This window comes from Hipposideros armiger, unplaced genomic scaffold (genome assembly GCF_001890085.2).
Source record: "Hipposideros armiger isolate ML-2016 unplaced genomic scaffold, ASM189008v1 scaffold_396, whole genome shotgun sequence".
NCBI lineage: Eukaryota > Metazoa > Chordata > Mammalia > Chiroptera > Hipposideridae > Hipposideros > Hipposideros armiger.
The window spans coordinates 1476723-1500472 of NW_017731746.1; the positions used below are offsets into that span (position 1 = coordinate 1476723).

General features: G+C 37.9%; 1 protein-coding gene across 1 annotated transcript in view; it reads right to left on the reverse strand.

The window, feature by feature from the left end:
* The window catches only part of CBL (Cbl proto-oncogene), an 87497-nt gene that overhangs the window by 23424 nt on the left and 40323 nt on the right, over positions 1 to 23750 (reverse strand). The window contains exons 3-9 of the mRNA XM_019663553.1: positions 12593 to 12739; positions 10250 to 10406; positions 8381 to 8502; positions 7915 to 8052; positions 6512 to 6599; positions 6012 to 6143; positions 5585 to 5788 (exon numbers count right to left, since the gene is read on the reverse strand). Of these exons, the coding sequence (XP_019519098.1) occupies positions 5585 to 5788; positions 6012 to 6143; positions 6512 to 6599; positions 7915 to 8052; positions 8381 to 8502; positions 10250 to 10406; positions 12593 to 12739 (988 nt within the window). The remainder of the gene's footprint in view (positions 1 to 5584; positions 5789 to 6011; positions 6144 to 6511; positions 6600 to 7914; positions 8053 to 8380; positions 8503 to 10249; positions 10407 to 12592; positions 12740 to 23750) is intronic.

The window sequence follows — 23750 nt, forward strand, 5'->3', positions numbered from 1 at the left end:
TTTTTGTTTTTAGCTGAGCCATCCTGCTACCTGTTGGCAGCTCAGCGGCTGCTCAGCTCGGGCTGGACTCGAACCGCTGTTCCTCAGAGCTCAAACTCTTGAGCGAGCTCTTAACCAACTGAGCCACTCGGCCGGCCCTATTCCATGTTTTTTTTATCACACCTCGTAAATGTCTAATCACTATGCTGTACACCTGAAACTAGTATAATATTTTATTGTCAAATGTAATTGAAAAATAAAACATTATTTTTAAAATTCTATCAAAACATTAAATATTTTACTCAAATATTTTATTCATACTTTATACAAACTATAAGATACACAGAATAAAACAAAACAGCCACCTAATACCGACCATTCAGCTAAGAAATGAAATTCCACTGTCTTTGTGAAATTTCCATGTGCCCCTCCCCAATTATATCCTTGTGCTGTATCAGAGTTTAAATTTTTCCATAAAAGAATCTTTTATCTGGAAATTACACTCCTAGAAATTTACCCTAGTTGGACATGCAAAAGTATACCAATATATATAAGCCTAGAAAAAATATGCATGTCCATTAGGAGACTAAATTACCAAATAGCAAAGTGACAATACATGAAGCTATTTTTTCTCTACTTGAATTTTTACAGTTTACATTTATCACTTTTATTTAAATGAGTAAATTTAATATCATTCATATTTGTCAACTTTGGAAAAAAGTGTTTATTTCCTTCTTCCCTCTAAAGTCCTATAGCACTTAGAGTGTGTACCAAACAACTGAGAACAATGTATACCATCTGCCTTGTGTTAAACAGTGTTTCACCTGCATATTCTCTTCCAAAATAAAACTATTAGTTCCTTGGGCCTTTGTCTTAGGTTTCTTATTCCATATAGCACTCAACACAGAGCTACTTACGTAGCACAATAAACACCTTGTAAAAGTAACATGTGCAAAAAACAATTCAAATATTCTATAAAATTAAAAGTCCTCTTGGGCTGGCAGAGTGGCTCAGCTCATTAAGAGCTCGCTTAAGAGCGCCAGCTCTGTGCAGCAGGGCTGCAGTTCGGATCCCACATTGAGGGCCAGTGACATTTGTCCTCTAAAGCTAAGATGATGAACAACAGCTCGACCTGGAGCTGGGCGGCTGTGAGTCACCTGCGACGGCGTAGGCTGCAGCGGAGCTGCCCTAAGCAGCTGGCAGTGAGCGGCTGGCAGTGAGCATGAGCGGCTGGCAGCCGGTGTGAGTTGCCGGGAGCCACTGTGAGCGGTCAACCAATGGCCGGCGACTGATCTGCCTCACCCCGGAAGAGCACAATGATCATACCAACATGGGCCAGTGAAGCAACGTCATCCACAAACTAGACTGAAGAACAAAAACAGCAATTTGTCTACCTGTCTGTTCCTCTTCCCCGATTCCCCAACGCTGTTCCCCTCCCAATTCCCCAATAAAATCTTAAAAACAAAAAAAAATGTCCTCTGAACTTGTATCCTCAGAAAGAAAAGTAATTTGCTGTGGAGTCATCCAATTTTTTCCCTATACATGTCAAAAAAATTTTTTACAACCAAATTTTTTTACAGAAATATGGTGATACTACACATAGTATACAGTTGTTTTTTAAACTTGATCTATATTATACAGCTTTCTACTTAAGTATATGTAAACTGAACTCATTCTGCAGGGCATTCCATTATATGGACTATAATAAGAATAATCATTCCCTGTCCCCACAAGAATCTGTGAATGTGTTGCCTTATCTGACAAAAGGAATTTAGCTAATGTGATTAAGGATGTGTATGATCTTGAGGTGGAGGAATTATACTGGATGATCAGGGGTGGGCCCAATCTAATCATATGAATCCTTAAAACCAGAGAACCTCAGAGGGATAAGATTAAAGGAGTCCAGGAGCCAAAGAATGAGGTTGGCCCTTAGAAGCTGGGAATACCATCAGCTGAGAACCAGCAAGGAAACAGGGATCTTAATCCTGGCAAGGAACCAAATTCTGCCAAACCCAAATGAGAAAGGAAACAGATCCTCCCCCAGAGCCTCCAGAAAGGAATATCAACATAAGAAACCCTGATTTTAGCCTGATGGGACATGTGTTGGAATTCTGACCTATAGAACTATAGGAAAATATATGAGGTTTGACCATTAATTTCGTGAACTTGCCACCATGCACTTACATGGGCAGCACTGTACAAACAGCTCAGTAAGGTTTCATAACCTTGGTATATGAGGTGTCTCACAGGTGTGAGACACTGGTCTCACAGCTGTGTTCATATCAACATGTGATGGAGTATTGCTGAGTGGTGTTCATTATTGTGGCGTGTTTTGTGTGCCGTCGCAAGAATTTCTGAGCTTGAATTAGAGCAACAAATAAACATTAAATTTCTTATTAAGCTTGGCAAGAGTGGCAGTGATACCAGGGACATGTTAGTCAAGTTTATGGGGCTAATGCCATGAAGAAAACAGCAGTGTACAAAATTTTAAAACGTTTTTCTGAGGGGAGAGAACACGTCACTGATGAAAAGAGGTCAAGGTGGCCAGTAACGAGCAGAACTAATGAAAACATTGCAAAAATTCGTCAAATTGCACATCAAAATCATCAGCTGACTGTGAGAGGCATAGCAGACCAAGTAAACATCGATAGAGAAACAATTAGGAAACTCTTAACTGAAAATGTTGGCATGAGAAGTGTGGGCAAAAATGGTCCCGAAGGAGCTCACCGATGAACAAAAAGCAAAGGAGAGTCGAAGTTTTCCAAGACCTTTTGGAGAGGTAAGACGATATTTTGGGACATGTTATCACTGGTGATGAAACATGGGTGTACCAACACGACCCTGAAACAAAGCGTCAAAGTGCACAATGGAAGTCAGCCAATTCTCCACGACCAAAAAAAGTTCCTTCAGTCCAAATCAAGAATCAATGCGATGTTGCTAACCTTTTTTGATATCAGAGGGATTATTCATTATGAATTTGTACCAACTGGACAAACAGTTAAACAAGTTTCTATTTGGAAGTGCTGAAAAAGCTGTGTGGAAAAGTTAGATGAAAACGACCTGAACTTTTTGCCAACAATTCATGGCTCTTGCATCACGACAATGTCACCAGCTCACACGCACTGTCTTTGAGGGAGTTTTTATCCAGTAAACAAAGAATTGTAATGTCTCCTTATTCACCTGATCGGGCCCCCAATAACTTCTTTCTTTACCCGAAGATAAAGAAAATATTCAAAGGAAGACATTTTGATGACATTCAGGACATCAAGGGTAATACGATGACAGCTCTGATGGCCATTCCAGAAAAAGTTCCAAAATTGCTTTGAAGGGTGAACTAGGCATTGGCGTGGGTGCATAGCTTCCCAAGGGGAGTATGTCAAAGGTGACCATAGTGATATTCAGCAATGAGGTATATAGCACTTTTTCTAGGATCAGTTTGCGAACTTAATTGTCAGACCACATATGTTGTTTTAAGCTGCTAAATTTGTGGTAATTTCTTGTGGCAGCATCCGAATACTAACACATGTGGACATGTGGGTTGTTTCCAATTTCTTATACAAATAATGCTATAAGGATAAGTACATCTATATCTTTATGCACTTGTCTGTTTAATTTCTTTAAGATAAATTCCTAAAAATGGGATTGCTAATTCAAACTGTGAACGTTATATATTTTGATAGATGTCAAATTGTCCTCCAAAAAGGTTGAACTAATTTGTACCCACATCAACACTGAATGTGAGTGCCTGTTTCCCCACAATAAGTATTACCATCTATAAAAATTCATGAAGAAAAAAGGGTATTTTAATTTCAAATAAATACATATATGAAATATCACTTTTTTATCTTATTATTTAGCTTCCTTAATATCCAGGAGTTACCAGTAAGTTTTCACAAATGAACAGAGAGCAATCTTTGTAAAAACATAAAACTGCTATAGAGGTCAAACAAATCTCTTAAAAAGGAACCAAAGAACATATTAAAAGGGGCCAAGATTACTGTCAACCTCAAAAAAAAAACAAAAGTGTACCACTCATATGGTCCAGGTTTCTTCAATTATCCATTACTGATATATTGGGTTGTCGGAGAAGTCCTGATGCATTTTTGCAACGAAAAACAGAAAAAATACATCATGACTTTTCCAACAACCCAATAGCATAAATTGATCAATTCCTGCTTTGAAATGTTTTAGTTCCCAGCCAAACATTCAAAGTAATTGCTATGTGATTAATTTTGAGTAGTTAATTTCAAATGAGACATGGGCCTTGCCTTCTAGGAACTTATAACAGGAAATACATTTAATAAATTATTACAAGGAGATAAATTCTACAGCAGACATATTCACAGCACCTCAGGAACACCTGGTCAGGCCTAGATTATATGTGTATAAATACATATGAGTTGGGGGTGGGGAAAGCAGGGTACAGTCTAGAAAGCTTTCCTAGGAAATGAAAACAGCTAAATTACATACAAACTACGAAGACAAAAACATGGAGAAGCTTTTAGTGGTTCAGCTTTGCTTGACCACAAATTATAAAGTGGAAAGGAGAGTGGATTTAACCTAGTGAGTAATGAGGAGTCATCAAAGAGTGTGAGGCAAAGGAATGAGGTGGTCAGGTTTGTTTTGTAGATCAATGACTCTGGTAGCAGACAGAACAGATGATGACGAGAGCCTGAAATAAAGCAGTGACACTGAAGGCTCAGAGGAGGATATAATGACTGGATATAATCATTTAAGAGATAAAATTCATTCTTTCAATGTTTATTGAGCACCTACTATGTGACAGGCAGTCACGTGCTGGTATAAAAGAAAGCTTCATTTATATCAAGGAAATGTACTCCATGAATTTACAACATTCTAAACCAGAGAATCTGTAGCATATTAGAACCTTTTGTTTGTCCTATATTTACTAAAATCTTTATGGACTGCCTTACTTTTAAGATTTAGAGAATCTGCTTTACCCTATCTGATGTAGCAGAATTTGATCACATCTTTTCTTAGCCTTTATCTCTCCTATTTTTACTAGGGCCTTTCTAGTTTGTTTAGTTTCTACATGGTACTTCCTACGACCTTCCAATCACTTTCGTTGTCATTTATTTGATTATTAACAGTTATCTCCTTTCTCCCCACCAAACCTAACTTTCTAATGCCCAGATTCCATTAGAAAAAAACATGAGAACAACATATTCTAGTCTCAGTAGCAAAACAGGGTCCAGTTCTTTCATTCCTTTTCATTTTTTCCACCAAGCTATAAGAGTAAAGCCCAGTTTTAGGATACAAACAGTAAAAGAATGGGCCTTGAAGGCGGAATGCCTGGCCACAGATTCTGGTTCAACTTACTAGCTGTGTGATCTTCAGCAAATTCCTTAACCTCTCTGTGTCTCAGTTTCTTCATCTGTTAAATGAGAATAATAATAGAACCTATTCATAGGGTTATATGGGTTAAACTAAGAAAAGTGCTTAGTATGGTATCTCTCACATAGTAAATGCTCAATGAATATTAGCCATTATTACTCCTTGTAGTTTGGATGTCATTAACTGCTCTATTGCTCTAGAACACAACTCATAATGGACTCTGCCACAGTCTCTGAAATTATAGTCTTACCTTGGCACCAGCTAATTCCTTCATCATGAAGAGAGAATCATCAGCTCGATCATCATCATCATCATCATAATTTGGGGAAGGGGCTCCCTCTGCTCCTTGCCTCAACAAACTACCACTTCCTCTTGGATCAAATGGATCTACCACAATGGGCTCAGTACCTTTAATTTCACATCGGCAGAAAGGACAGCCCTGGCCTTCTGATTCCTGCAGAGAAAACAGGAGATGGTAACAGACCCACCTGAAAGTATTTAAAATATTCATCCATGAGAAAGTACATTTCCTAAAAATGGAAAAATAAATAAATAAATAAATAATTTAAAACCTACCCCGCAAACCAGGCCATTCTTTTTATCTGTAAAGGATATATATAATCCCAATTCATCAGAGTGATTACACAGCTGAGAAAATGCATGATTTGGATCCATACCTGCCAGGATGTAAGACAGGATGTGCACATGAGGTGTCCACAGGGCTCAATCTTTACATCTTTATCATTTTCAGCACATATTTTACACAGTTGGAATGTGGAGCCCATCTCACAGTATAATTCATATTGTTCCTTTGATTTAAAAAAAGAAATCAAGAGGTTACTCAGCCTATTTCAGATATTTGTTGAACGAATGAATGACTGCAACCATAAATACTAAAAAAGAAAAATTAAAGACCGTTACTTTCTATACAAATTTTGCTTATGTATGTTTCACAACAATGGTCAATGTTCTCCCATAAAACAGAAATCACCGAGTCTTGGTCCTATGTTAAGCTAATGGTTTAAAGAGAAACCACACTCACATAAATTCACTAATCTAGTCAATGGTTTAAAATTTAAGTGTTCCAATTACTTAATACAATTCTACTGTCAGTTCTACTAAGTACGTACAAAAGCTTGGCTCTAACGATATGGTTAAAGTATAAAACAAAAGTCACCTGGGTCACTTTGATGTGGTCTTGGGGAGTTGGCTCACATAAGCCTGTTAGGTCAGGATTCTGATTCCGTCCATCAGGAAACAAATAGCTGTAAAAACAGTAACCAACGTTGGGATTTTATAGAAGCCAATTTATTACTGCTTGCTAACATAGACAAATGATATCTGGGAATTCCCTCATTGTAAAAGGGCAAATTTGCAAAAGTGCAAAGATAAATCTTACCAATAAATAATCTTAAAAAAACAAAACAAAGATAAATCTTACCAATAAATAATCTTAAAAAAAAACAACAACAAAAAACACAGAACAGCTCCAAGAAGATATTCTCCAAACACTGATTTTTTTTTTCCAGGGCACCATGCCACAGATTCTATCTTTTAATCAAGGGGTTGACAAATTTTTTCTGTAAAGGGCCTGATAGTAAACGTTTTAGGTTTTGTAAGCTACATTAAGTCTGTGTTACATATTCTTCTTTGGTTGTTTTTTTTTAAACAACATTTTAAAAAGGAAAATTTATCTCTGACATAGGCTGTACCAAAACAGCTAGCCTATGGGCCAGTTTGCCAACTCTTATTTTAACCTATGGATGGCCACAAAGTATAAATTCTTAAACTGCATTTACTTTTGACCAAAGACCTGAAGTACCCTGGTTTAGATTTAACACTGAGAGACACCAATTTAGAAGAAATGTAACAAGGAGCAAATTAAACCCTGAGATTACCAGGAAGCTCTAGCATCAAACTGCTCTGACATTTCAGGAAACACCCTTTCAGCTCCAATGCTACCATAGAAGATGATGCATAATGGAAAATGGATTTTCCTAATCATCTTAAAACACAAGTAGTTTTCTGATACCTAGTCATCTGTTAGTACTTTTAGTGCTTACCAAATGATAATCAATTTGAATTCCCAAAGGAATAGTAATTCTGGAATAAATAAGAACCTAGTCATAAACATTAGCATAGATTACAAAAGTCCAAAGCCTGAAGAAACATTGTGAACCAAAGTGAAGTTAGGATGAAGGACACCAAGCCTGCTGTCATAAGGAGCAAACATCTAAACACTAATGTTGGCTAGATAAATAACCAGCAACATTTTCTGCTAATTGGTATAATTTTAAATCTAATATAGACTTGAAAATAAATTAACATTTGGAAAAAGAGAAAGAGAACGTTTACCCACGGTAATAACTGAAGCAGTAAAAAAAAAAATAAGTTCACCCAAGGAATCCCTTTTAAATAAACACAGAAATCCTACAGAACTTGAAGATCAAAACAACAGAACCTGTTAATATGGTTCCTGAATCTTAATCTGTAGATGAACCATAAAATAAAGTCATAAATGATGAAATTTTATAGCCCTCAGTTCCTAGACTCTAGCAGATGGTAACAGTAGGTACTCACAAGCCTTCCCTGAAGCCATCAATCAGTGCTTGGAAAAGAGGTTTATTGTGAGGGATTGTCTGGAGAATGTTCCCATCAGCTGTGACATACCCAATAGCCCACTGACCCAGACGCGTACAGCTCAGCCGGAAAATATAACTGAGAAACAGAGATAAACAAAAATTTTAATACATATATTAAAAATATATGGGTAGAATGCAAGATGGACAAAAATCAGAAGGACCATCAATAATAGATTCTTCAATGACTCCAGACCAAAAAGCAAAAGACACATAAGCCCAATTCTTAAGCATTTATCAAATCATAGGATCTGAATGAGTCAATTCCTCTGATAAACAAGCATCAATTCTACTGCAGAAACATGGCCACTGGGGAGCTAATAAAAGATAACATTTCCTCTATTCTAACAAAGGTCACAAGAGAATAAAATTCAGGAGAACAAACCTCTTTGATTCATGGCACTAACCTGCCAGGTTTGTGAATGAATTTCTGGAGCCGAGCTTTTACTTCATCATATGTCAGGAAAGCCATGTAACCAGGATGAGTTACAGCAAGACTATTCCAGTTCCTGAGCAAAGAGGACCAGGGCTAAGGAAACAAGAGGTCAGTCAGACCATTTGACTCAAGATATAAAAACAGCCTCAGAGCAATGAAGAATGAAAGGAAGAACAACCTTAACTGTTAATTATAAATTCTCCATTTATTGTCACAAATTTTCAATTATATGGTCACTTTGAGGGAAGACAAATGTGTTTGGGAGATAAGAACTTTGAAAAGCTAAGAAGAAACGAATGTATCCTTATAGGGAAAAACTTAACGAAATTCAAGAAATTTTAAAGCAGTTCCAACTAACAATAGTGAGGTTAAACAACAATAAACAAACAACAACAACAAAAAAAAACAGAAACAGGGCAAGAACTATACATGCAACTAAGAAGTTCCAAATAAAAGTTTATGCAAGTTGACATATACACACATTGTGTTCTTTTTGAAGCATCAATAAATATATCTCAATATTAACAGTCAAGCATTTCAATACAATAGAAGAAAAGTTGGAAACATACACAACTGTCCAATAACATAGAACTGATGATTAAATATATCATATTACAGCCACACACTGTATAACAATGCTTTGGTCAATGACTAACTGCATATACCACCGTGGTCCCATAATATTATAATGGAGCTAAAAAAAGTGCTATCACCTAGTGATATTACAGCCATCATAATGTCATAGTGCAACACATTACTAATGCAATGTTGGTGTAAACAAACCTACTGTGCTGCAAGTCATATAAAAGTATATATAGCACATACAATTATGTACAGTACATAATACTTTATAATGATGAGAGTAACTATGTTAATGGTATATGTATTTACTATACTATACTTATCATTATTTTAGAGTGTATTCTTTTTACTTAGGAAAAAAAAGTTTGCTGTAAAATAGTATGCTGTGTTATGCCAGCAGCAGCCTCATACATCTCCTGTTTACCGTACCTCTTGATTGCATCACATTCTCTTGTGATTGATTTAGTCTCATGTTGTTTTATAAACGTAGTATAGCCTAAGTGTACAGCGTTTACAAAATCTACAGCAGTGTGCAGTCACATCCTAGGCCTTCACATTTATTCACCACTCACTCACTGACTCACCCAGAGCAACTTCTTGTCCTACAAGCTCCATTCATGGTAAGTGTCCCATATAGGTGTACCATTTTTTATCTTTCATACCATATTTTTCCTGTACCTTTCCTATATTTAGATACACAAATACTTACCATTGTATTACAACTGCCTACGGTATTCAGTGCAGTAACATGCTGTATAGATTTGTAGCCTAGGAGCAACAGGCTATACTACAAGCCTAGGTGTGTAGTAGGCTACGTTATCTAGGTATGTGCAAGTGCACTCTACGATGTTCATAGAAGGACGAAATTGCCTTAACAACACATTTCTCAGAATGAATCCCCATTGTTAAGTGTTGAGTGATTACATGGCCATTTTCTGGACATTCTACAACCATTAAAATGATGCAAAAGAAGAGTATTTAATAACAAAAGAAGATTACAAATGTGAGGGGAATAAAGCAGATTACAATTATTTTTACCAAAAAAATACTGTATGTGTATGTGTGTGTATCTATATCTACATCTATATCTGTATCTGTATCTACATATAGATATGAAATACAGGGTAGTTTTAAATTTTTGCTTATAGTTTCTAGAATAAAAATACTTTTATAATAGGCAATATCCCAAATGTTATTTTTTTTTAAGTTTTCTCTTCAGAAAAGCAGCAATATTTTAACCAATGTTTTAGTACCCTACCTGAAAGAGTCGTGTAAAGATGTCAAATTCAAAAACTGAAATATAATCATTGCAGGTCAGATCAATAGTGGATTTCAGAGCCATGGCCTCCAGCCCAGAACTGATGGGATGTACTTCATGAAGGGCCTGTCGAAAGCTCTTCCAAGGGACTATTGTCCTGGGGGAGGGAAGGGGGAGTGAAAAGGCACAGAGTGATGTAACAGATAATTCTGGGTATTGTTATAATCAAGAAAAAGAGAGCCACAGTAAGCTCTCAATATCAATTTCAATTCTCTCAAAGAAACCGAGCTATATTTTGAATCAAGAACAGAAAGAGAGTAAATGATATATTTCTTAACTTTCTAACGGGTAAATTAATAATAGAAGTCTTTTTCCAATATTCTTTGGCAAAATGTCACATATTAATTTCCCTTCTCATCTTTCTTCAGACATTTGTTCTATTAGAAGCATAAAGGGCCAGCCGAGTGGCTCAGTTGGTTAAGAGTTTGCTTAAGAGTGCAAGCTCTGAGCAACAGGGTCGCCAGTTCGATTTCCACATGGGCCAGTGAGCTGCGCCCGAGCTGAGCTGCCAACAGGTGGCAGGATGGCTCAGCTGGTGAGAGCACATGCTCCTAACAACAAGGTTACCTGTTCGATTCCCGCATGGGATGGTGGGCTACCCCCGCCCGCAACTAAAGACTCAGGCACCTTGAGCTGAGCTGCCACCTGGATGGCTCAGTGGATAGAGTGTGTGCTCTTAACAACAAGGCTGCTGGTTCGACTCCCACATGGGATGGTGGCTTCGCCCACTCGCAACTAATTGAACACAGCACCTTGAGCTGAGCAATGCGACTGGACTTGGAACTGAGCTTGCTGTGTCCTCCACAACTAAGATTGAAGGACAACAACTTGGCTGTTCCCCTCCCTCAATTCCCCAATAAAATCTTTAAAAAAAAAGAAGCATGGAAAGAGAGATGAGATTATTCTTTTCATATATAATAAATGTAACCTGTGGCCCAGACCTTCACTAATTGAACACTTGGGTTTAAACTAACATTTTAAAACTATATAAAACATTCTGAGTTCTTTGAGAAACCCACACTACCAAGCAAGGACTAGACAGAAGGAAATAAGCTCAAGGTACAGGAAGAACAGAGTTCTGATAGAGATGAGGAAGAAATTATTTGACATAAGAGTGACTAAACCCCAGATAAGGCTAGCAAGAGATTTCTCTTTCTTAAAATCCTTAAAACAAATAAAGCCTTTAAAAGGCTTAAGTATTCACTTGTCTGAAAATAAGAGATCAAGTGGTGTTTTGAACTCTTTTCTAATGTAGTTATTAAGTTAAAGGTACAAAATTAAACTTATTCCCATCCTCTTCAACTAGGTTTTTAAAATATGCTAATTATTCTATATTTTATATGTAAACATTACTTTTTCAAAATAAAGAAGGCATTTAAAGAGACATTCGAGTCTGTATATTCCACTGAAAAATCTCATTGCTTTCTACCTTTTCAGTCCTTTGATCCAAAATTTCAGATATAAAAGAACATTTATATTAATACTTAAAAACATAAGCTTGACTCATAAATCTGTCTACATAATTTAAAACTCCTGTACTTCAAAAGACAATATAATAAAGTGGAAAGACAAGCCATAGATTAGGAGAAGATATTTGTAATGTAACAAAGAATTAGTATCTTACTACAGGAAAAAGACAAACAACTTAATAGAAAAATGGAGAAGTCAGGAAGAGGAACAGGAAGTCAGAATAAGAATCCTGACTAGTCATAAATGTGAAAAAATATTCAATCTCCCTTGTCATCAGGAACATAAAGCAAAATACGATACCAATTCACATTACCAGTGTCAGCCAAATTATGGAGCTACTGAAATTTGTGTACACGACTTAACAGGAATATAAACTGTACAACCACTTTGGAAAACAATTAGGCAATATTTGGCAAAGCAGAAGATGTGAAACTCCCTGACTCAACAATTCCACTCCTATATACGTTAACTCTGGAGAAACTCTTGCATATACAAATACAATTTTGTTCACCACAGCACTGTTTGCAGTAGCAAATAATATGAAATGCGAATGTTCATTAACAACATAATGGATGAGGAGAGGAAGAGTATTCAAAGAGCATGGGTTTCAACTGAATCTGCAAAGGTGTATTTCTTTAAATAAAAAAAAAATGAGGGGGGAGGGGGCAAAAAATGTTAATATTTATCAAAGCAGGAAAGTACACACATAATCATTATTTTTCTGTTTTATCATATTTTAAATATTTCATTAATAGCTAACCAAAAAACCACCATACAAGCTTCCTTGTTCAAATTCATTATTTTGAGACTTACTTTTCACCAAAAGCTTTCCTCCAAAATTCTGCAGCATCTGCTTTAGTAATACGAAATGTGTCTCCTTGAAAGAGTCCATTTGGGAAGATTCCTTTTAGTTCTGCCAGCATGTGACTGAAGATCAGGGACAGTTTGGTTAGGTTTCGCCTACAAATAATCATAAGTACAATAATTAAATAAATACATAAAATTATTTTTATCTTAAATGCATTGAATTCACCAGGTATGTTAATATATGAACATTAAAATACATTTATAGGGGGCTGACCGAGTGGCTCAGCTGGTTAAGAGTTGGCTTAAGAGGGCCGGCCGAGTGGCTCAGCTGGTTAAGAACTCGCTTGGGAATGCCAGCTCTGAGCAGCAGGACCGCGGTTCGGATCCCACATTGAGAGCCAGTGACGCTCACCCTCTACAGCTAAGATGATGAACAACAGCTCGACCTGGAGCTGGGCTGCTGTGAGTCGCCTGCGACAGCGTAAGCTGCAGCAAGGCTGCAGCGGGCTGCCCTGAGCTACATGAGCAGCCAGCAGCCAGTGTGAGCTGCCGGGAGCCGCTGTGAGAGGCCGACTAATGATTGGCGACCGAATGCCTCACCCGGGAAGAGCACAATGATCATACCAACACAGACCAGTGAAGTGACGTCCTCCACAACTAGACTGAAGAACAAAAACAGCAATTTGTCTACCTGTCTGTTCCCCTTCCCTGATTCCCCAACGCTGTTCCCCTCCCCTCAATACAAATCTTTAAAAAAAAAAAGAGTTCGCTTAAGAGCACCAGCTCTGAGCAACAGGGCCGCAGGTTTGATTCCCACACGGACCAGTGATGCTGCGCCTGAGCTGAGCTGTCACTGAGATGCCAACAGGTGGCAGGATGGCTCAGCTGGTGTAACAAGATTGCCTGTTTGATGGTGGGCTATGTCCACCCGCAACTAAGACTGAACTTGGCACCTTGAGCTGATCTGCCGCCCAGATGGCTCAGTGGATAGAACGTGTGCTCTTAACTACAAGGCTACCAGGTTCAACTCCCGCATGGGATGGTGGTATGCCCACCCACAACTAAGACTGAACACAGCACCTTGAGCTTAGAGGCCACAAGCTGCCGACGGGCAGCCAGATGGCAACTGGCGCCCTCCACAACTAAGACTGAAGAAGAACAACTTGGCTGGTCCCCTTCCCCAATGCCCCAACACTGTTCTTCTCCCGCAATTCCCCAATAAAACCTTAAAAAAAATACATTTATAAAAACCCTCTTCAAGTATACTCTCTGGCCAATATTATTCCAAGATATATAAAACTAAAGAAGAAGAAAGAATATGCTGTTGACAATATTAAATACACCTGACCCTTAACAACACGTGCTTGAACTGTATGGATCCACTTATACACAGATTTTTTTTCAATAAATATGTACAGTATGGTAAATGTACTTTCTTCCTTATGATTTAACATTTTCCCTCTAGCTTACTTTATTGTAAGAATATAGAATACATATAAATACAAAATATGTGCTAATCAACTCTTTATGTTATCAATAAGCCTTCTGGTCAACAGCAGGCTATTAGTAGTTCAGTTTTTAGGGAGTCAAAGGCATACACCGATATTCAACTGCAGGGGTTGGGCAGGCACCTCTAACTCTGCGCTGTTCAAGGGTCAACTGTACTCTATGATATTTCTATCTTTGATCAAAGAAGGGCTTCAGAAGCTGTTTTTGCTCTAACATCATATAGAAGATGCAAATAAAAGGGCAGAAAGGCTGTTGCATCACTAAGTCCACTCTCATTCCCTCCGTTCAAATAGTATGGTAAATAACAAAAAAAAAAAATAATTAACAGTAATATATTTTGAGGCTTTGAATCTTAAATTAATCAGGCCTAATAACTCTGAGCATAAACTATGAATAAATTTACTATTTTATGATGACAGATAAGAGAATTCAACAAATAAATATGATCTTGTACATTTATATAACCATTCAACTCATAAAAGAAAGAAAATGTTAGAAAAGCAAAATATTGTTATTTCCTGCTTTGTGTAAGCTCTTCTGGATTTTAAAAATCATCATATAACTCATCCAAATAAAAAATAAATTAAAATTCTCAATAAGGTGACGTCACAGAAATGGCAACATCACAGAAATGGCGACGTGACATTAACCTCTTGAAATCTCCCCTGGAATTTACAACAAATTGAACAGCTATAATTCCACAAAGGACTCCCTGTGCAGCAGACATGCCAGCCCAAGACACATGCAACTGAAATCATCTAAAGGTGGGCAAATTGGGCAAGCGGGGGAGGAGAAAAGGGGGAAGTGCAGAAACCTGGGCTATGCGCCTGCAGGATGCAGACAAGCTCCCTGCATTCCAGAGCTAAAGCAGTCAGCAGGAGAGGAAAAAATTCTCACTACTAGGGCTCCCCTTATGGCCCACAGTCCTGCCTGAGGGATCAGCATATAATACAGCTGAACCCAATGCTCAAAGCTGAGACCTCTGAGCAAAGACTGAGGGAAGAAGGGTGAAAACGGTGGTTTAAGCCCTCAGTGCCAAGCAGAGGATGGAAGAAATAGGCACAGAGCCTGGCCAACCCCTACCCACCCTCCCAGAGCTCACCCCACTCCCACCCTCCCAATGCTAGAAGTGGAACGATAGCAGTGTCATATCAAAAGAACAGAATATTTACAACTCTGAAGGCTGCAGCCCCGCAGTCACAAACTCGCAGCCCAGATAGTTCCAACTAAGGGGAAGGAACATTGGGTACAAGATAGCTGCGCTGGTGGTTGCCGCCATTACTCAAAGCCACCTCTCACAACCCACCCCGCCCTTGCCCCCACCTATCTGGGCAGATCCCTGCAGGGGTAAATAGAGCTGCTGAAACACACAGGCTATGAATCTGGTACAGGAAGAGCTTTGAGACTCAGAAGCTCTCCACATCCCCCCACGGTGAGGGGGTGCCCTGAGACCCAGGCGACCTGCTCACAGAGGAAAAGCCCACCTTCCAGGGAATCCCACATCGTGTGAGAAGCCGGAACAGTGCAAGAGAAAATATTACACTACAGCGTGAGAGAGAATAAAAGGCTGCAATGGGAAAAAATGTAAAATATTCCACCAACACCTACTGGGAAGCAAAATAAAGACCTCTTCCTATCAACATGTTGCAGAACCCACTCCTGTCGATGTCTAGGAAGAAAATAATAATTAATTGCCATGAATAACCACGGTAATAAGGCAGCTCAGAAAGAAAACAAAAAGTCTCCAGAAAATGAACTCAAAAACTTGGAAATATGTGATTTAAGTGACAGAGAATTCAAGATTGCAGTTCTGAAAAAACAGCGAGATGCAAGAAAACACAGACAGGCAGTTTAATGAACTCAGAAACACAATCAAAGAACAAAACGAACACTTTACTAAAGAGATTGAAATTTTTAAAAAGAACCAAGTAGAATTTCTAGAGATTACGAACTCAATAAAAGAAATGAAGAATGAAATAGCCAGCCTAGGTAATAGAGTTGACCAGATGGAGGAAAGAATCAGTGACATCGAAGATAGAAATCTGGAAATGACACAGATGGAAGAAGAGAGAGACTTAAGAGTTAAATGAAATGAAATGAAAGAACTCTACAAGAACTTTCTGACTCCCTCAGAAAGAGCAATATAAAAATAATGGACATACCAGAAGGGGAAGAAAGGGAGAAGAGAACAGAGAGTATTCAAACAAATAGATGACGAGAACTTTCCAAACTTGTGGAAAGAAGTGGATTTTCCAATCCAATAAGCAAATAGAACACCTAATTACCTCAATCGCAGCAGGCCTTCTCCAAGACACATTGTATTGCAGCTGTCAAAAATTAACAACAAAGAAAGAATCCTTAAGGTAGCAAGCGAAGAGAAGGCAGTAACCTACAAAGGAAAGCCCATTAGATTATCAGCAGATTTTTCAGCAGAAACTCTAAAAGCCAGGAGGGAGTGGAATCAAATATTCAAACTATTGAAAAAGAGAAATTATGAGCCAAGAATAATATATCCAGCAAAGGTATCCTTTAGATATGAAGGAGGAATAAAGACCTTTCCAGATATACAGAAGCTGAGGGAATTTTCTAACACATCACCTGCACTACAAGAAATACTGAAGGAGGCTATTCAACCTGAAACAAAAAAGCAAAAGAATACAAAACCATGAGTAGTATTACGAATAGATAGACAGAAGCAGGAAATGGCAACCCCTACACCAAAACGAAACTATACATTTAAACATAACATACAGGATAAAGAAGGAAAAAAAAAAAAAAGAGGAAAAAGACAATTTGCTACTCACAGCATAAACCAACACAGCATAAACAGGGATAATTTGTGACAACAAAAGCATAAAATGGGAGAGAGTAAAGGTCTGAACTGGCAAAAGGGAATGGAGAAAGGAAGTATGCTGAAGAAAATGGAATACTCTAAATATGAACCTTTCTTTTTGTCTTTAGCTGAGCTATCCTGACACCTGTTGGCAGCTCAGCGGCAGCTCAGCTCGGGCCGGGACTCGAACCACTGTTGCTCAGAGCTCGCACTCTTGAGCAAGCTCTTAACCAACTGAGCCACTCAGCCGGCCCCTGAACCTTTCTTTTACATAAACTTAATGGTAACCACTCAAAAAAAAATCCAAAACTGAAATATATAACATAAAAAAGAAGAAACAGAGGGAAAAATCTTAGGATTACCACCACACTGAAATAATAGACAGCAACAAAAAGGCAAAGAAACAATGGAGACACCATCCTACCAGAAAACAAAAGATAGAATGATAGGAAATCCTCATATATCAATAATCACCCTAAATGTAAATGGATTGAACTCACCAATAAAAAGGGCACAGAGTAGCAGATTGGATCAAATAACTAAACCCAACCATAAGCTGCCTCCAAAAGACACATCTCAGCTACAACAACAAAGAATCAACATGAAGGGGTGGAAAGTGACACTCCAAGCAAATGGTATTCAAAGAAAATCAGGTGTAGCCATACTAATATCAGATGAAACAGACTTCAGGATAAAAAAGGTAGCAAGAGACAAAGATGGACATTTCATAATGATAACGGGGACCACAGAACAAGAAGACATAATACTCATCAATATTTATGCCCCCAATCAGGGAGCACTGAAATATACAAAGCAACTACTAACAAAACTAAAGGGAGAAATTCACCAAAGCATAATTATAGGAGGGGACCTAAATATATCATTGACAGCTATGGATAAATCATCCAAACAGAAAATAAAGAAAGAAATATCAGCCCTAAATATACATTAGATGAAATGAACATAATTGACATTTATAGAGCACTTCATCCTAGAACATCAGACTATATATTCTTTCCTAGTGTAATGGAACATTCTCAAGAATAGGCCATATATTGGGACATAAAACTAGCCTCAGTAAATTTAAGAACACTGAAATCATACCAAGCATATTCTCTGGTCACAAGGCTTTGAAATTGGATATCAACTGCAAAAAGAAAGCAGGAAAAACCAGAAATATGTGGAGATTAAACAACATACTTTTAAAGAACGACAGGTCAAAAAAGAAATAAGAGATCAAAAGATACATAGAAACAAATGAGAATGAAAATATATCCTACCAAAATTATTGGGATGCAGCAAAAGCAGTATTAAGAGGTAAATTTATATCATTACAGGCCTATCTCAAGAAAGAAGAAAAAACCCCAGAAAAAGAGCCTCACGTTACACCTTAAAGAACTAGAAAAAGAAGAACAAATGAAACCCAAAGTCAGCAGAACGAGGGAAATAATAAAAATCAGGGCAGGGCCGGCTGAGTGGCTCAGTTGGTTAAGAGCTCGCTCAAGAGTTTGAGCTCTGAGCAACAGCGGTTCAAGTCCTGGCCCAAGCTGAGCTGCCAACAGGTGGCAGGATGGCTCAGCTAAAAAAAAAAAAAAAATCAGGGCAGAATGGACCAGCTGGTGGCTCATTGGTGAATAGTTGTCTAGGGAGTGCGAGCTCTGAGCAGTAGGGCCACTGGTTCAGATCCCACATGGACCAGTGACGCTGCGCCCTCTACAGCTAAGATGGTGAACAACAGCTTGACCTGGAGTTGGGCTGCCTTGAGTCGTCAGCAATGGCGTAAGCTACCATGAGTGGACGGCAGCCGGCGTGAACAGCCGTCCAATGGCCAGCGACCGAGCTGCCTCAGCCGAGAAGAGCGCAATGATCACAATACCAACATGGGCCAGTAAAGCAACATCCTCCACAACTAGACTGAAGAACAAAAGGACAGCAACTTGTCTGTTCCCCTTCCCCAATTCCCCAGCTCCCCAATAAAATCTAAAAAAAAAAAAAAAATCAGAGCAGAACTGAATAAAATAAACAACAAAAAGACAATAGAAAAATTAATGCAATAAAGAGCTGGTTCTTTGAAAAGATTAATGCAATTGTCAAAACCTTGGCTGGACTCACTAAGATAAAAAGAGAAAAGACACAAATAAACAAAATCAGAAATGAAAGAGGGGAAGTTACCATGGATGCCACAGAAATACAAAGAACCATCCAAGAATACTATGAAGGACTATATGCCATCAACTTCAATAACCTAGAAGAAATGGACATGTTCTTAGAAACATATAGACTTCCTAGGCTGAAGCACAAAGAACTGGAAAATCTAAGTAAATTGAATCAGTCATCCAAAACCTTCCCAAAAGCAAAAGTCCAGGACCAGATGGTCTCACTAGTGAGTTCTACTGAACATTCAAAGAGGATCTAATACCTGTTCTACTCAAACTCTTTCAAAAAATTGAAGAAAAGGGAATACTCCCTAACTCATTTTATGAGGCCAACATTACCCTGATACCAAAACCTGGTAAGGATAACACGAAAAAAGAAAATTACAGACCACTCTCTCTGATGAATACAGATACAAAAATCCTAAACAAAATTCTAGCAAATCGAATGCAACAATGCATTAAAAAAGATTATATACCACAACCAAGTGGAGTTCATCCCAGGGGCACAAGGATGGTTCAACATACGCAAATCATCAATGCGATACACCACATAAACAAAATAAAGGACAAAAATCATATGATTATATCAATAGATGCAGATAAAGCATTGGACAAGATACAACATCCATTTACGATTAAAACACTTAATAAAATGGACATAGAGGAAAACACCTTAACATAATAAAGACGATATATGACAAACTCTCAGCTAATATAATTAACGGTGAAAAACTGAAGCCCTTCACTCTACATTCAGAAACAAGACAGGGCTGTCCCCCTATCACCTCTGTTTTTCAACATAATATTGGAAGTCCTAGCTAGAGCAATCAGGCAAGAGAAAGAAATAAAAGGCATCCAAATTGGGAATGAAGAAGTTAAATTGTCACTTTTTGCAGATGACATGATGCTATATATAGAAAATCCTAAAGACTCCACCACAAAGCTATTAGAAACAATAAACAAATACAGTAAAGTTGCCGGCTACAATACCAATGTACAAATGTCCATTGCATTCCTATATACTAACAATGAAATCTCAGAAAGAGAAATAAAAAATTTAAAAAAACACCACAATTCCTTTTGCAATTGCAACAAAAAGAATACAATACCTAGGCATAAACTGAACCAAGGATGTGAAAGACATATACACTGAAAACTATAAGACATTTTTAAAAGAAATGGAAAGACATTCCGTGTTCATGGATTGGAAGAATCAACATAGTTAAAATGGCCATATTACCCAAAGCAATATACAGATTTAATGCAATTCCCATCATAATCCCAATGGCATTCTTTCAAAGAAACAGAACAAAAAATCATCAGATTTGTATGGAACCACAAAAGACCCCGAGTAGCCAAAGCAATCCTAAGAAAAAAGAACAATGCTGGAAGTATCACACCCTCTGACTTCAGCTTGTACTACAGGGCAACAATAATCAAAACAGTGTGGTATTGGCAGAAAAACAGACACACAGGCCAATGGAATAGAATCGAGAACCCACAGGAATAAACCCACGTAAATATGGACAGATAATTTTCAACAAAGAAACCAAAAACATAAATGGAGAAAAGACAGCCTCTTCAATAAATGGTGCTGGGAGAATTGAAAAGCCACATGCAAAAGAATGAAACGAGACTGCTATCTGTCACCATGTACCAAAATTAACTCAAAATGGATCAAAGACCTAAACATAAGACCTGAAACAAACTGCATAGAAGAAAACATACATACTAAACTTATGGACCTTGATTTCAAAGAACATTTTATGAATTTGACCTCAAAGGCAAGGGAAGTAAAGCTAAAATCAATGAATGGGATTATATCAAACTGAAAAGCTTCTGCACAGCAAAAGAAACCATCAACAAAATAAAGAGGCAACCAACCGAATGGGAGATTTTTGCAAACAACGCCTCTGAAAAGAGGCTAATATCCAAAATATATAAGGAACTCGTACAACTCAACAACAAAAAAAACCAAACAATCCAATTAAAAAGTGGGCAGAGGACCTGAAGAGACATTTCTCCAAAGAGGACATACAGGTGGCCAACAGACATATGAAAAAATGCTCAACATCACTAATCATCAGAGAAATGCAAATAAAAACCACAATGAGATATCACCTGTTAGAATGGCTGTTATCGACAAAACAAATAATAACAAATGTTGGAGAGGCTGTGGAGAAAATACACTTTTGGTGGGAATGCAGATTGGTGCAGCTGCTATGGAAGGCAGAGCGAAGGTTCCTCAAAAAACTAAGAGTAGAATTACCATATGACCCAGTAATTCCTCTCCTGGGTATCTACCCCAAAAAACAAAAACCATTTATCCGTAAAGATATATGTACTCCGATGTTCACTGAAGCTTTAAGTACAGCGACCAAGACATGGAAACCAAAGTGTTCTTCAATAGATGATTGGATAAAGAAGATGTGGTAACGTACACAATGGAATACTATTCTGCCATAAGAAAAGGTGAAATAGTGCCATTTGCGACAACATGGATGGAACTTGAGATTGTTATGCTAAGCAAAATAAGTCAGAAAAAGTCGAGAATCATATGATTTCACTGATGTGTGGGATATAAAACTGAAAGTAACAAAGGAACAAGACAAATAAAGAAACAAAAACTCATACACACAGACAATAGTTTAGTGATTACCAGAAGGTAAGGGGAGAGGTGGGTAGTAGATGAAGGTAAAGGGGATCAAATATATGGTGACAGAAGGAGAACTGACTCTGGGTGGTGAACACACACTGTGATATATATAGATGATGTATTACAGAATTGTACACCTGAAACCTATGTAACTTTACTAACATTGTCACCCCAATAAACTTTAATTTAAAAAAATTTTTCTCAATAAAAAGGACTATTTAAATATCGAGACCTAACAAATATTTTCAGTAAATCAGACTTTAGCGGTATGTTTTCCAAAAACAAATCCTCTTCCTTTCCCCAAAATGAAATGTTAACATCCAAACTATATAAAATATCTACATAAATGCATACGTTACTACTCAATGTTTTAACTATTAGCTTTATTCTCTCCTTTTTTTCTAGTTAACTTTATTGTAATAATCTCTGTTTAATGGATGTGATTATAAAGATGCCACATAGTACCAATTTAACACACCAGATAATATTTCCACTTTTAGGTATGTACTTTAGTCAGATTATCTTTATCTTTAATGGTATTATTACACAGAACAAGATATAGATGCTTTAGATATTGTTATATACCAAACCAGCTACTGATTACACTTGCTTATTTGTATTTTCCTTTGCCTCAATAATCAGTACTTATGTAGTCAAAAGTCTATTCTTGTCATACAAGTGAACTATAAAATTTCAAGTCAATTCATGATCAAATTTAATTGCCTAAAAATTCTTTTTAATAGATAGATTTTTCCTTTTTTATGCTACACTGGAGAGTCACCATCAGTCTCATCTTTCTCTTTCCTGAATAAAATGGTACACCAAAGTAACCAAGTCTCTCCAGCCCTGAATTTTCTGAAAAATGCTGCTGAAATCTTTCCAATCAGCCGGCCAACAAATCAGCTTCAGTTTTTTCATATTTGTCTTCTTGCATTTGTAGCAAGTTATTCTGTTTCTAAGTTCCTATTTGTTTTCTGAAAGCACCTACAAAAGTGATAAAATTTAATATTCTTTGAAGATAATTGAAAATTCATATGCTAAATAGCTCAAAGTGTAAGACCAAAAAAAAAGTACGTACCAATGCCTAAGCTCCATCACTGTTTTCCTCCCTGCACTGTGTAAAAGTTTGTATACTTTTACTATTTACAAAAAAAAAAAAAATCAAAAAGATCAAGAATATGTATATCACAGGGAGATTCTAAATCAGCACAAATTATTTCCAATGACTTTACTTACAAGTCTTAAGCAGAACACTAGACTGCACAGTGTACTGAGCCTCAATATTTATATAACATTTTACCAAATGTTAATTCTTTTTTTTTTTTTTTAAAGATTTTATTGGGGAATTGGGGAAGGGGAATAGTGTTGGGGAATTGGGAAAGGGGACCAGCCAAGTTGCTGTTCTGCCATCTTTGTTGTGGAGGGCGCCAGTCGCCATCTGGCTGCCCGTTGGCCTCTAAGCTCAAGGTGCTGTGTTCAATCTTAGTTGCGGGTGGGCGTAGCCACCATCCCATGTGGGAGTCGAACCAGCAGCCTTGTTGTTAAGAGCTCACGCTCTATCCACTGAGCCATCCGGGAGGCTGCTCAGCTCAAGGTGCCAAGTTCAGTCTTAGTTACAGGTGTGCGTAACCCACCATCAAACAGGCAATCTTGTTACACCAACTGAGCCATCCTGCTACCTGTTGGCAGCTCAGCAACAGCTCAGCTCTGGCGCAGCATCACTGGCCCATGAGGGAATCGAACCAGCGGCCATGTTGCTCAGAGTCTGCACTCTTAAGCCAACTCTTAACCAACTGTGCCACTCAGCCAAGCCCACCAAATGTTAATTCTTAAAGATAGGCAGGTGAGGGCCGGCTGAGTGGCGCGATGGTTAAGAACTGGCTTGGGAAGCCAGAGGCCCCGGTTCGGATCCCACATATGAGGGCCAGTGACACTGCCCTCGACAGCTAAGATGCTGAACAACAGCTCAACCTGGAGCTGGGCTGCCATGAATCGCTGGCGATGGCATAG